At 33.6% G+C, this 15530-nt stretch overlaps 1 protein-coding gene across 1 annotated transcript; it reads left to right on the top strand.

Annotated features, from left to right (window-relative positions):
• The first annotated feature begins 3201 nt into the window (after nt 1-3201).
• LOC110804977 (probable glycerol-3-phosphate dehydrogenase [NAD(+)] 1, cytosolic) lies at nt 3202-9855 on the top strand. The gene is made up of 5 exons (XM_022010574.2): nt 3202-4496; nt 4751-4972; nt 8343-8590; nt 8961-9100; nt 9221-9855. The coding sequence occupies exons 1-5, from the start codon at nt 3845-3847 to the stop codon at nt 9339-9341; spliced, it is 1383 nt and encodes a 460-aa protein (XP_021866266.1). The 5' UTR covers nt 3202-3844; the 3' UTR covers nt 9342-9855.
• Nucleotides 9856-15530: the final 5675 nt, after the last annotated feature.

The raw sequence follows: 15530 nt of genomic DNA, 5'->3' as shown, positions 1-15530 counted from the left end.
CATCAACTCTATGTGTTTTAATCTCTTATGGTAAAAAGTTTGCGGAAGTTATCATCACCAAAAAGGGGGAATATTGTTGACCCTGATTTTGGTTGATGACAAATAGCAAACTTCCTGATTAAAGTTTCTGTTGTGTCTACAAGTAAAGTGTTCCTGTTCCAGAGAGGAACTTGAGATGGCTGCTGATGTTCCTGAGGTGGAATGCGCAAAGCTAAGAACTATAAACTTACACACATCAGAGTAACAACAAATGCACAGAAGGGTGAAGTTTCCATATGATGAGTGCCTCTGTCCCTTTGGAGGAACTCACCTGTTCCAGAGTAGGAACCATTGCAGCTGCTGAGTGGTAGCTCCAGTAAAAACACGAAGCTAGGTAGTTAAATACTCTTAGATTTTGTGTAAAATAGTAATAGCTATAAGATAAGTTATGGAACTATAGGATATTTAATTAAATATTTATTAAGATTTTATCAAAATATTTAGTAGCAAGTTTTAAGGAAAATTACATAAATAAAATTTGCTTTAATAAAATCCGTTTTTATCTTTCTAGTCAAAACAGTTTTACTTTCCCTAAAACTTCTCCTGAAATCTGATTTATTTTGTTAAGTATTTTTCGCAAATCTTTTAGTGGTTGACAAAGTCTAAACCACGATTTTCTCTTGGGAATTTTTCAGGGAAGTGGTCTTCCCTTGATCCACAAGTTATGGATCGTGGAAACCAAGTAGTGTAGTTGTGTGAACAGTTGAGATTTGAAGGGAACTAACCCTAAGGATTATCTCTATAAAAAGGGTCGTCTGTTTTCTGAGAAAAACACACAAATATTCTACTAGCTTTCTTATCTATCAAACGCTTTCAAAAGAGTTTATAAAATTGATTTGTGTCCTAGCAAAATTCGAGTTCCTAAGTTCCATAAATATCTAAAAAGCTTTATTATTATCTAGACCCTTGAAAACAAATTGTAAACTGAGTGAGAGTAGATTGAGTAATCTTGTAAAGACTTTGAGTTAAAGTCGAGAAAATAGAGAAACAAAAGAGAGGGTAGTCAGAGTTGATTACTGTGAGAAACTTGAGTTAGAGAGGAACTCAAGTTGTTATATTATTGTAATTGAGGAATTATCTTAATATAAAAGAGTTTTGAGGTTTTCTCTTCTTGATTAGTGTCAAGAAGTTTCCTCAAATTGAGTAACTTTGTTTCTGTGTTTTTCAGTTCCTTTAATTGCTTTAAAGTTAAAAGAAACTCACTAAAGTTCCAAACACAATTCACCCCCCCTCTTGTGCGTGTTCCTATTAAACTATCAAACCTGCACCCTACTAGATGCGGTTCATAGACATTTCTTCTGGAAACATACTACTAATTCTTCTTTCACGCCGCTTATTTCTTGGAATAAAATTTGACAACCCAAAAGTCAAGGGGGACTGGGCTTGCGTAGAACCAGACCGTTAAACCGCGCTTTTCTTGCTAAATTAGGTTGGAAAATCCTCCAAAATGATAATAGCCTTTGGGTCTCTATTATAAAAAAGAAATATCTTCAGAACAATTCATTCTTTTTATGTAAGCCTAAAAAAAAAGATTCAACGATATGGCATAATATTCTAAATCAAAGAGAAATCTTGAGGATAGGGGTTCGTTGGAAAATTGGCAATGGTAAATCAATTAATTTCTGGCTAGATAATTGGGTAATTCAGGGTAATCTCATGAATTATTACAATCGTAGTATAGAAGCTATTGATTGTAATCTTCTAGTTTCAGATTTCATTCTCCCTTCTAATGAATGGAATGTGGCTAAACTATCAACTATCTTACCGCGAGAGATGGTTCTAAGAATTCAAGGTCTTCCACTTCCTTTAAATGATATGGAGGACACCCCCAATATGGGGTGCCACTTCTTCAGGCGCCTTTTCAGTCAAATCAGCAACTTGGATTGCTCAGACATCCAAGAAAACTCTCAAAAATGGAAGTTTCATTGGATTTGGAAACTCGATATTCCTCCAAAGCTTGCAATCTTTTTATGGAAAATTTGTCACAAAAGCATACCGGTTAGAGATATACTTCACAGGAGAAATATTCTCCCCTTTGATGTATGTCCGCTTTGTGATACTTATGTGGAAACAATTAATCATCTTTTTCTTCAATGCCCAAATTCCAAGAAAGTTTGGGATCTCAATCGAAACTAAGACTTGGTTGGATTTTTCCATCACTCATCACGACTTCTTTGATACTATTGAGTATTTAAGAAAATTTCCTTCTACGATTAGTAAATTTGTTTTCACCATTTGGTCTCTTTGGAAGGAAAGAAATGATTGCACCTTTAATAATGCATCTTTCAATCCACACCGAGTATTTTTTAAGGCTAACTCGGCTTTCCATGAATGGCAATTTAGATTGCAAATTGATTATCACCAACTTAAGGGTACCCCTCTCACCTCACACACTCACACCCCTCCTCCTCCTTCTCCGGTGATGGTTCGTTGGTATCCTCCTCCATTGGATACCTTCAAACTCAATTTTGATGGTTCTTGCAAATCTTACTCAGCAGCAGCAGGAGTTATAATCAGAGACAGCAATGGACAACCTGTCACAGCCTATACCTACAATCTTGGTCATTCCCAAGCTTTTATGGCTGAAGCGAGTGCTCTTCACAAAGGTATCCAAGAAGCCAAGCGTCACAATATCAGAAGACTCTACATTGAAGGTGACAACCTCCTCAATGTCAACTCAGTTAAAGGGATTTGGTCTATCCCTTGGAAACTTCACAACATTATCAACGATATTAAAAGACTCCTCCTCTCGTTCGACAAATGGGAAATCAAGCATATTTTTAGAGAAGCTAATAGAACAGCCGACTGGATTGCTAATGTTGGACATCTAATTAGTGACAAAATGTATATAGATCCTTGTAATAGCCCACAATTGTTTTCTATTATCTATAATGATTACTTAGGAGTGACCCTCGAGCGGAGGGGCTCTTAATATATTATTCATCTTACCTTTCAAAAAAAAAAAAAAAAAAAACGATACCAGATTTATATTTTCCTATAACACCGTCACCAATCATGTTTTTTCCACTTTTAAAGAAAATAAAGGTACCTTTTCCTAAATTATATTCCTTAATTACATAATCACTAATCTAAAAGTCAAGAATTATTTGGACCAAAAAGAAATAAAAAATAAAGAATTATAACATTCACAAAGATCATAACAGAAAAATGATACATTTACCTTTTTCTTCCCTTTGCAATTGCAGCTCAACCACCTGAACTGGTAACAGTGTAATGCTGAGCTCAAATGTCCAACACCCAAAACCCAGAATACTATTTTCTCAGTACAACATAATTCAGTAGAAAAGTCCCACATTTCTGATTTAAAAATCCCCAAATCCCCAATTTTGTATCACTCACATTAATTGATCCCCCATCATCAGTGACCTCTTCTCAATTTTCAAGTTTCGTGCACGCAATCTCCAGTTTTTTAACAGAAAAACCCCTCATTTTTTCAGGAAATCTCCCGCAAAATCGCCATTTTTATATCAACGCAGCGTGGAGGAACCGTATATTGGTGGGTTAAGATAACCAATGTAAGTTTTGGTTGAATTTGATTAAAATTGAGAAATAGTTGTTCTGTTATTGTTGAAGAAATCGTACCTGGTTTTGTCAATGCTGAATTGTATGTGTTTTTGTCAATCTGGTTAGTGATTATAATTTAAATCATCAACCGGGTCATCAGAATTTCGAGTTTGTTATAAGCATTAGTGTATTTGTTGATCTGGGTAACTATCATAATTTTGTGTGGGTAATGCTTATTTGAAAAGAATTATATATAAACGGTTGATCTTGTTGGAGGAAAATGGTGGGAACTGCTGAAGTTGAGAATCATAATGGGTATCCAAATGGGTCGGTTAATGGAGTATTGGAGGAGAAATTGGATGAGCTTCGACGTTTTCTTGGGAAAGCAGAAGGCGATCCGTTAAGAATTGTTGGGGTAGGGGCAGGTGCTTGGGGGAGTGTTTTTGTTGCATTGTTGCAAGATAGTTATGGTCATTTTCGAGACAAAGTTTCAATCAGGATATGGAGGAGACCGGGTAGGCAAGTCGATCGAGCAACTGCTGAACATCTGTTTGAAGTGATTAATTCGAGGGAAGATGTGTTACGGAGGCTAATTAGGAGGTGTTCATACTTGAAGTACGTAGAAGCTAGGTTAGGTGATCGTACGCTGAATGCTGATGAGATTTTGAAAGATGGGTTTTGCTTGAACATGATTGATACCCCTATATGTCCATTGAAAGTTGTAACCAATTTGCAAGAGGCTGTTTGGGATGCTGATATTGTGGTGAATGGTTTGCCATCAACGGAGACCCGAGAGGTATTCGAGGAGATTGGTCGGTTTTGGAAGGAAAGGATTGCTGCACCCGTCATTATTTCTCTGGCAAAGGGTATAGAGGCTGAATTGGAGCCAGTGCCGCGGATTGTGACTCCTACTCAGATGATTCACCAAGCCGGTAAGACTTTTTTTTTCCGATCCTACTTTGAAATTTTGGTGATTACTTCATGAATTCATTCTATAGCTCTTCAATTCAGAAAATTACATGAACTTATCAAATAGAAGTATAGTTAGAAAGTAAACAGCTAAGTTTTCTTCCAGTATAAAAAAACCTGGGAGCCACATATTTTATTAAATGGCATTTAATCTTCGTACAAATTCCTGCTTAACATATACCCATGATCTCTAAACTTCCGACATTATTTACGGCAGCTGGAGTTCCTATGGAAAATATTCTCTACCTTGGAGGACCAAATATTGCCTCAGAAATTTATAACAAAGAGTATGCTAATGCTAGAATTTGTGGAGCTGAGAAATGGAGGAAGCCTCTGGCCAAGTTTCTGAGACAGCCACATTTTATTGTGTGGGATAATGGTGACCTTGTCACACATGAAGTTATGGGTGGGTTGAAGAATGTCTATGCCATTGGAGCTGGTAAGTAAATTTATTGCTCCTCCTTGTGGTTAAGTGATTTTGTTCATTATTGGTTTAAGCTACATAAAAATTGTTCAATAACTGGAGTTCAAATGCATACTGTCCCAATCTGAGTATCTGGCACAGCCCCAATAAGCATATAATGGATCAGGTGGGCGGTGTGGGCCTTAGATAGGCGGTGAATTTAAGGTTATACTGTTGTTGTAAAAGTCAGTATTTAAACCCCATAATTATTGTCAACTGGGTCCTTGACTTCTTTTATGCAATTTTGGTGCAAAACATCTCATTCGCAGTTGCTGCTAACTTCCACTCTTCCGTCGGATTGGTGGCTCTCTTTGGCTTGAGAAACTGTCATACATCCAAGAAGCCTTCTTTTGATTGTTAATACCACGTAGAGAATCTAGTTAGCTTTACATTTTCCAGCTTTTAAGAATAGCTATTTACAAAATCTTGGACATGTTTTGGGGTTTCAGGAGGACTGGTTTATGCCTATTCAAGTATTCTTTCCTTTTGATGCCTGGCCTTGGTTTAGAAAGAATTTAGTGCGTATAAATTTTGTCTTCATGTGGTTCCCAATTACGCTCTTCACCATTAGGTGTATGATACACATGTTCTACCCTCCTTCCTCTTCCCCCAAATACCATATTTGCATACCATATTTGCATAAATATGTCGTCCGGGGGATTTTTGTCTTGTAGTGTCAAAACAATTCTTGAGCTGTTGGACATTTTTTCAGTAGTGAGCGAGAATCCATGTAGCTAACCCTCCTAGTTAAAGAAGGCTTTGCCTAGTTGGTTATGGTAGTGCTAGATGTTGGAATAAAGGATATATCTACATGGAAAAATATTAGAATGGATAAATCACGAATAGGAGACAAGAAAGGTTGGGTATGTGTCTGAGGTACCATAACATTATTCTTGAGTTGTTTTTCTAAGGGTAATACTACTCCGCTACTCCCGCATATTGGCATATACTCATGTACTTGATGGTGATGGATTGGAGTCACGAAAGATCTAACTGAGGTAAAACAATAGTGTTTCTTGTAAAATGTGTTACAAAGTTCATAACCATCGTCCAAATTAAGGTGGATCAACAATTCCACAAACACCATGAAAAGAAGATCAAAGATCACAGCAACGTAAAGAAGTTCATAACAAAGTGGGATCACTAGCTATATAAACTACTTATAAAAGCGAAAGAACACTTTCAGAGCATGCATTCCTTTTTGTCTTTTTATGAGTTTCTTTATAACAACTAGCAATCTCTCCTTTATGAAAATTTTAAAGTTGTTTTGATTATTCATTGATGTTATTAGTATTAATGGAGCTTTAATCCACTTTAATTAGGGGGTTATGAATTCTTGATGCATCTCATTCATTTATATGATTATAAATTTTGTAGAATCTCTTTTTCAGTTACGAGGTACTCAATAGCTCAAAACTTTGTTGTTATGAGATAACTGTAATTATTTTTCTTTTTATTAAGAAAACGCAATGTCACACGGCATACTATTATTCCAATCTTGAGAGAAAGCTTCCTTGACTTCATGTAGGGGTTAGATTTTATATGCTCCTAACTCAAGTAATTTTAAAGATATCTGGAGGAAAAACAAATGTGGGTTGCAACCCAAAATAGCTAAACTTTATTTTCTTATTGAATATAGCCTTTCGTGCTTATGTTTCTTGTACAAATTTGTGGGAAAAACATACATTGACAACCACTTCACAAGAAATGTAATATGTTCCAACTACCTCCTTTACCCTTGAAATAATCCATCCATCTCAAATGAGTCACAAACATTGTAACCATTACTCTTAATTTCAACACAATATTTGTTCAAATTAGCCTCCATTTCATCAAAGTGTCTATTTATAGAAGGGGAAAGAACAGAAATGCCCAAAACAGGAAACCCACCCAAAATCATAACATTCTCCAAATTAATGATACATTCACCCTAAGGGAAGATAAATGTGGTATTTTTACAGCATCATTTCTCAGCTAAACCTACGATTAAATCATTATCTCTCTATAAGATCCCTACATGATTAAGAGGGACAATGAGTTAATTGTAGGTTATGAAGAAAAATGGTGCTCTGATACTAACACCTTTATCTTCCCTTGGGGTGATTGTATCATTAGTTTGGAGGATGTTATGATTTTTGGTAGGTTTTCTGCTTTCGGCGTTTCTGTTTTTTCCATTGACACTTTGATGAAATGAAGGTTAATTTAATCAAATCTTGTGATGAATTTAGAAGTAACGGCAACACCCCTTCAAAAAAAAGTGTGGTAAAAATCTTGGGACTCATTTCATCATTTGGGATGAATAAATTATTTCAAGGGTAAAGGAGATCAATAGGAGCATGTTGCATTTCTTGTTCTGTGGTTTTCAAGGTATGTTTTACCCCCAAATTCGTACAAAAACATAAGCAAGAAAGACTATATTTTTCTCTTGTTTAACAAATGAAAATGAAACGACGTCTATGTGTTTTGTTTTGCTAAACATGGAGAGGCTGAGAATTTCCTCAGTTGCAACCAATCACTTATTATAATAAAAGCAAACTAGTATTAATATTTTTACCTAAATTAAAGTTTCTGACACTCAACGTTCCTATCCCTTGCCCTTAGGTACATCAGCCATAACGTTATAGTTACCTCAAACAGGTCGAATCTCTTTTTAACATGACAAACTGATACCACATGCCCCTCCCCTATATTGTTTCTGATATCTCCACTCTAATACTTTTCTATCTAGCCTATTCCAACAGTAGAAAAGCAGTACAATGTTACGCATAGTTAAGGAATTCAACACCAATATTTTCCTTTCAAATGATGGTCAAGTATACATTAAAGTTCTAACCAACCTACTGTATGATCTAAACGTAACATTCCTAAGATATTTAATTATGCGGTGAAAGAATAAAATATGAAATTCTTGGACATGTCGAAGAAAGCTATAGCAATATTGCGTATAGTTACTCACCCCCCCCCCCCCCCCCCTTCCCCCACGACACACTCAGAAAAGAAAACAATAACAAACAAAAAGTCCATGATGTTTGTTTTCGTGACCTGAGAGGAGAATTTCCCTTTTTTGGTTGTTTACTCTTAAACTGGAGTCTGGACAACATATTGTTCTGTGTTCTTGTTTGCTTGTTGATGCTATCTGTTTCTATGTTAGACTGTTTTATGTTGTTCTATGTTCTTCCAATTCATTTTACACTTTCCAAGGTTTCAAATAGCTATTTGGTAAATATAACTGAGGTTTTGGGATAATGTTTATAGAGCATGAAGTAGGAGGCAGTAATTTTGATTGCAAAATTTAAATGACTGCAATTTGAGAACTCTATATATGTATTTTCATGTGGTTATACAGGAATGGTTGCAGCTCTAACCAATGAAAGTGCCACCAGCAAATCTGTATATTTTGCACACTGCACATCGGAGATGATTTTTATTACACATCTTTTGTCAGAACAACCAGAGAAACTTGCTGGTCCTTTGCTGGCGGATACATATGTTACCCTGTTGAAAGGTCGTAATGCATGGTATGGCCAAATGTTGGCTAAGGGTGCACTGAGCCTTGATATGGGTGACAGCATCAAGGGAAAGGGTATGATACAGGTAAAGGAGAAAGCTGTATTAATCTTTTTGCTATTGGAATTTAGTGAGCTAAGATATAGGTCGCCTGAGAATCATTTCTTTGCGTCTGTTTTTGGGGCTGAGTTTCATGCAGAATTGGATATTTTCTGTTACTTGCAATTTACTTCAATGTAGCCTCTTTGACATGTTAATTTGGAAATGGTTTCCATGACTGTGGCGTCTCTATTTGTGGCTGCCACAAGATTGGCAACAACTATTGATATTTGATTGGATCTGAGTATTAATCAATTGAGCAAAAAAGGAAGATACAATTATCTGAAGTTTAAAAAGTGTGTTAACATGTCATGTCTCAATATAATTTTATGATCCAAATATTATCTATTATGTGCAGGGTGTCTCTGCTGTGAAAGCATTTTATGAACTACTTGGTCAATCCTCCATAAGTGTGCTACATCCTGAAGAAAAGAAGCCTGTAGCTCCAGTTGAACTTTGTCCCATCTTGAAGACACTCTATAGCATACTTATAACCAGGTAATATGCAACTCCTATTTGCTTTCATTGGTTGCTCGTTCTCAACAGTTGATCCACATCTCTAAAGTGGTCTGCTGCCAAGAGAGAACTCTTACATTTCTCATTGACTTGTGTGTTCAGGGACTTCCCCTCTAAGGCTATACTTCAAGCATTGAGAGATGAGACAATGCATGATCCCCGGGAACGCATTGAGATGGCACAGTCCCATGCGTTTTACATACCCTCGCTTCTTGGCCAGTAAATGACAATACTGGGTCCAGTCTTTAAGACTTCTGACGTTGCTCTTATGACACATTTCATGAATGTACGACGAACACCCCTGAGAACTATGTTGTGTGTGTTATCGTGCTTGCTGCCATGCTTCAAATACTCACGGTTGATGAAATGGTTGTGTGTATGGATTGTGAGTATGATGTAATGCTGATAATATTATGATCGGTTTAGACGAGTGAGAAGTTTGTAGTCATGTCAAAGCGTGCAAAGGGATCTTGTAGCTCCTGTAGGGAGCACTAGGAATCTAGGATAGTGGTGATGCCTCTCTGGTTCTTTTGCAGTAGTTGATAATCTATTATCAGTTCCATTTATTTACTACGTATTTGTTGGTGAGATTTGTGCATTGTAGTTGGAAAGAGTACTTCAGGTTTATTCATTATTATCTAAAATGTCTCTGGGTGAAACTAAGTGTAAAAGATAGCAATACACTAATACTCCGTACCATTTTTACAAGATAAAGGGTGATTTTCATTATGAACTTACGAAGGTATGAGATAATTTTAAGTGTAAAATAGGGTGACATTCTCCATGAGTCCCTTTCAATTACTCTCTCCATATTTAACCAAAAGATACACTTTGATCGGCATGTAATTTTTTGATAGTGAGTTGGATTTATTAAAATAAGATGAAAGTAGGGGTAGTGAAGTAAAAGATGATGTGAGTAAGTGTAGGAACCACAAAGAAGGAGATAAATATTAATATAATTGAAAGTGGTATCATGAATTCATGATAGCCAAAATAGAAAAGTGTATCCTTTAATTAAATACGGATGGAGTAATATTTTACCGTCTCCTTGACACACATAAACCACTAAATCCACAATTATATATTTTTTGTGGTGGAGGGGTACCACTTAATCCACAATTATATTTTTTTAGAAAGTAAATGTTTTGAAAATATACATTGAAATGACTATACTTAAAAGATTTAATTTTCTTTTAGAGTCATAATTAGTATAGGACCCGCGCGATGCACTATTTACAATCTACTACACAAAATACTCCCTATTAAATTGACATGAAATCTAAACTATACACCAATGATGTCTTGGCTTAGTGGTTAAGACTGAGGGCCTGTGTACAATAGGTCTCAGGTTCGAATCCCCCGCCCCCATTTGTAATTTATTTGCCCTTGTGGCTCATTCGCACCAAAAATTAACATGAATTCTAAACTATATCCATAGGCAATTAACCAAAATAAAGGTTATTGTAGATATTCTTCTAAATTAAAATTAATCGTGGACAGTTTTTACTTTCATTCTCATTCATTACCCGTGTAACATAAAGTAATTCTCATATACCCTTTATTTCTATAGAGCTTGTAGAACTAATACACAAAATATACATTACTCGATCACTTATCACTTAGACACATCATATACATTACTCCACTAGAGATGACTTTTAGTCAAGGAAGGGCGGGCGCGGAGGATTGTCCCTCCTCACCCGTACTCACATTAAAATATCATCCTTATCCCCGCCACCGACGATATATATGTGCGTTACCGACCTACAAAATAAAATTCATTCCCGCTCCATCACCCACCCATTTATCCAAATTCATCTCAAACCAACCATATACCATTTTTTTGGTAGTTTTCAATTTAATTTAAAACCATATTTAGAGTATTTTCCAAATTGGTTGTCTTATTAGAGTAATTGAATAAATAAATAAATAAAATGTTATAATATGTAGGTTAGTTGTAAAAAATGTTATTCATAGTCAATTAGATGAAGGGTATGTGAGGTGGGAGGGTTAAATGTAAAATTCATCATTGCCTTGTCACTCGAGGCAGATACATTTTCTATCCGGGTCACCCACCAAATTAAAGTTTTCCACCAACCCTTCCAACTCGGGGCGTTGCATAAGGATCTCCCCAAAACCCGCCCCACTTGACAATCTGACATTCCTATATTTGGTCAATAATTCATGTTACCTTCAGTTAACTTTCTAATAAACTCACTCCGACCCTTTTGATTGCGGCATGGCCAAAATTTAGTTTATTAAGAATTGAGTATAAAATGTGAACATAAGTTGATAAAGTAGTCACATGAGAGAAGAGGTAGAGAGAGAGCAAGTGGGAAATTTTTTCGTTTAATGTATGGATTAATCTCAAACAGACACACCAAAGATGAATATGAGGAAAATAAAGGGACATAAGAACTATATATTGAATAAAATATTTGTGAAAGAGTAAAGAAGTGATATTTTTGATATAACTTCCTCCGTTTCTATATAGTTGGAACATACACATTATCACACTTTAAGAAAAAAGAATCAAAATTCTTTAATATAAGGGTATAAGTGAAAATGGGTTATGTTATTTTATTTGGTGTTTGAGTGGTTATAGTTAATAAAGAGAGTAAAGTATGAGGTAGAAATGTCAAATTATACAAAATAGTTTTGCATTTATAGTGTGTTGCAACTTTTCTGTTTTAGAAAAGCGTTGCAATTTTTTCGTTTTAGGGAAGTGTTGTAAATAAAAAATAGAGAAAATACTATTTAATACATTTTCTAAAATAATAGTTGAGACTCTTATAATATTATAAGAGTACGTACAATTTTGTAATAGTCATATTTTAAATACTACGAAGTCGGAGTACATATGATTGAATAATAGTCATATCGTAATTTCACCAATATTATATTACGCAGTGTATATAGAATGCATGCATGCATATATACCTATTTGGAAAAAAACATACATTATATATATGTTAATAATAAAATCATACATTTTGGTCATAACTTTATGTTAAGAAAAAAAATAAAAATATATACTTTCTCCGTTCATAAATACTCGCATCGTTTGTCACTTTCACGATGTCAATGCACAATTTAGATCGTCAATATCTTAAATTCTATTCAAGCAAAAATTATAAAAGTTGATATTTTAAAAATAAGTATGGAGACGAATCTAACAAAATCCCACATGACTATGTTTTATTTGACATATAAATCACCAACAATAGTCAAAGTGGAATATGTGAATAGTGTAAAAATATCAAACGTTGCAAGTATTTATGAACATAGGAAATATAATTTTTGAGCAACCTAATAAATATACATTCTAGTAAGGAGTATATATATTTCAATTTGATCATAAGTTTTTGTTTAATATCTTTTTAGTTATCGTATAAAAGATGTTAAATAATGATTATATTGTTTTGGTACTGTTCATATACTCTGTCTCTAATATTTTCCATAATATCTTTGTGATAGACAATAGAAGTCAATAACATCTTTAAATTAAATAGTTTCTTGAATTTAGTATATAGATATTATTTTATACCGTATATTCAATAATATAGATTGTATTATCTATATACTTCGAAGTAATATAAATGATATGCTATTAAGCAATAAAAAGTAAAAGTAAAATTAAAAATGACATGTGTCAACACCACATTGAGGTACCCTCTCTTTTAGTACAATATATAAATAGATAGATACATCATAGTGTCTTGTACTCTGTAGCATATATCAATTTTTAGATTAATGATAAAAAAAAATTACATGATATGTGTCCGCTTAAGGCTGTGTCTGAAAACTTCCGTAGTACTCGTATATTTATGCTATATATATTTTGCAGAATATTCATTATAAATGGTAATTTACTTAGTGCATCATATTTACATAACGTTCACATAAGCCGATTGGGAATAGAATAATATGCATATTTTACATCTTCTATTTTTATTTAGTATTAAAAATAATCAAAAATTTTATTTCCATAAGTAAATAAGTATTTCATAGTGTAATTGATTTATTACCAAAGCAATTAGAAGGTTTAAGTAAAAAAATATACGAAGTTTATTATCACATTTATTGCCATATTAAATATTTGAAGTAGATTATTGTTTATTAAAGAGATTATACTTGCAGTAAATGATATGGGTATTAAATTTGTATTATGTAAGTATTTAGACAAATCCAACAAAATGATACGGAGTACATGACTATGTGCATCATCTATATTAATAGTCACCAAATAACATTAAAATTATATAGATGTGTGAATATAATAGTTAGTGTAAAAATAAAAGAGTTGCATCTAAAAAATTGAGGAGTTACATAGTAGAGTAGTACATATAAATATTACTTATACTTATCGAATTTAGTTGTAAAAATATTATACAATATTATAGTAACCCTTTTTATACTATACTAATATTTCGTTGATTTTCTAATTTATTTGTATTCTAATTATGTAAGTACAAATCGGTAGATTACATTAATTATTTTTTGTAAATATCCTACTACGTAATCAGTATAATGGATTTTTTTTTTTTAATAAAAGTACAATCATATATTGTTATATGTGTTACCAAAATATAAAAACAGATTTTATAAAGTATTCCTCATTTATAGAATGACATCTTTTTTTTAGGAAAATAGAATCAAATACGTTATTAGTTTATTGGGTAAAAAGGTAACAAAATTATTTACAATCAAGTATTTTATTTTATTTTTTTTATATCTAAAAGAGAGGCCAATCAATGAGTGACATTTGTCATCACCACATTGATTTCCTCTCTTTGAGTATAATATATATAGATTATCTTTTTACTTTTTTTTGAAGGAATTCTCTTTTTACTAAAATATACATCAAAAATAACACATGTAACTTTTTGGTGTAAAATTTTATGCCAAAACACCAATGATGTCAATTGGCCTACTGATTAAGATTGAGGGTCTGTGTACAATAGGTCTCAGGTTCGAATCCCCCACCCCCATTTGTAATTTATATTGCCCTTGTGGCTCATACGCACAAAAAAGAAAATATTATGCCAAAACAAATTTTATAAAAATAAATCCATAATTTATTTATCATAATTTTCTATCTATTCTATTAAATGGTAATGTATGGAAAAAATAATGTTGATTTAAATGGTGTACAGTAGTTACTGTAACCAATCCCAATATGGAACCGTCTCATGAGTCCATTGTAATTTTTTCCCTACCTGTACACCTGGGTTACAAGTCCTCATTTTGGTTTCTCACTCTTTCTCTCTCCTCTCGGCGTTCTCTCTCTTCTCTCTTTCTACTGGAGACCTTCTCCTCGGTTTTTCTTCGCAACAATCGTACAAGTTGATTTAACTACATAGTCAAGGTGAGTTTCTTCATTTTATTGTGTTTTTTTAATCATTTTTATGTTCGTAATTTGGTGTTTGCGATTAGGTTTAGTGATTATTGATTGCAATTACGTTTCTAGCTTTGTTTTCAATTATGTTTGCGATTAGACTTTGATGTTTTGAATGTTATATTTAGCAGTTGTTGATTTCAATATTTAGTGTTTTTTATTCGTAATTTAGGTTAGATAACTTATAATAGCTCTAGGCTAACTTTTACTGCATAGATGCTAACTTTAATATTTTTTACTCAAGAATCAATATAAAAGAATTTGGAAATTTGAGTCAAAAATTATAAGGAGTACTAAATTTTAATGCGAATAGGCTATGTTATTTGGATTGTGATGCAATTTTAGAATTATCCTTTTCTACATGTCTTACATTTGGATAATTTGTAAAAGTTACCCAGGTGTAAGACATGTAGAAAATGATAATTCTAAAAAGTGCATCACAATACAAATAAAATATGATTCATATGAAAATCTAAGTTTTATTTTTTAATAACCAAAATAAATTGAATCAGAATAATAATATCGCAAATTTAGAGTTATAGTGTCGAAGTCTGATGTTGTAGATGCTGAGGTTTTTCCTTTTTTCTTTTTGTCAAGGGATCCTTGTGGTCTTTTGTTCCTTCCTTTTGACGTGCAACATGCAGGGTCCAAGAAAATAGATGGTTGGGTTGTCACATTTGTTACGGGTTCGACCTTTGTTGCAACTTCTTCTGCACTTTTGGCATAATTTTACCCATTAATCTTGTTCACTGAATATAGGTGCAATATTCTGATGCAATGGTAACACAACCATATCGACGCTTCAAAGTTCTTACATGTGTATGATATTGTTTGGCTCTCATGGGTATGGGTTACTTTCAGTGCAAACCAAGGTTCTTTGTTAATGGATAGGTAGTAGAATTGAGAAGTACCACTTTAACGACGAAATATTAGTCTATAAGTCCCCTAAATTTTTTCGTTAAAAATTTTAACGTACGACGGAAAATTTTATTCGTCAAGTTCGTTGTGATAGGT

Source organism: Spinacia oleracea, chromosome 1 (genome assembly GCF_020520425.1).
Source record: "Spinacia oleracea cultivar Varoflay chromosome 1, BTI_SOV_V1, whole genome shotgun sequence".
In the NCBI taxonomy this organism is placed as follows: Eukaryota; Viridiplantae; Streptophyta; class Magnoliopsida; order Caryophyllales; family Amaranthaceae; genus Spinacia; species Spinacia oleracea.
The sequence above is the reverse complement of the archived record's forward strand: the minus strand, read 5'-3'. Positions and strand labels throughout refer to the sequence as shown.

Bases quoted from the DNA above. Each gene is read 5' to 3' on its own strand.
- LOC110804977 (XM_022010574.2), top strand. From the start codon at position 3,845: ATGGTGGGAACTGCTGAAGTTGAGAATCATAATGGGTATCCAAATGGG. The intron at 4,497-4,750 runs GTAAGACTTTTT...TATTTACGGCAG, and splicing joins TCAGATGATTCACCAAGCCG to CTGGAGTTCCTATGGAAAAT. The intron at 4,973-8,342 runs GTAAGTAAATTT...GTGGTTATACAG, and splicing joins TGTCTATGCCATTGGAGCTG to GAATGGTTGCAGCTCTAACC.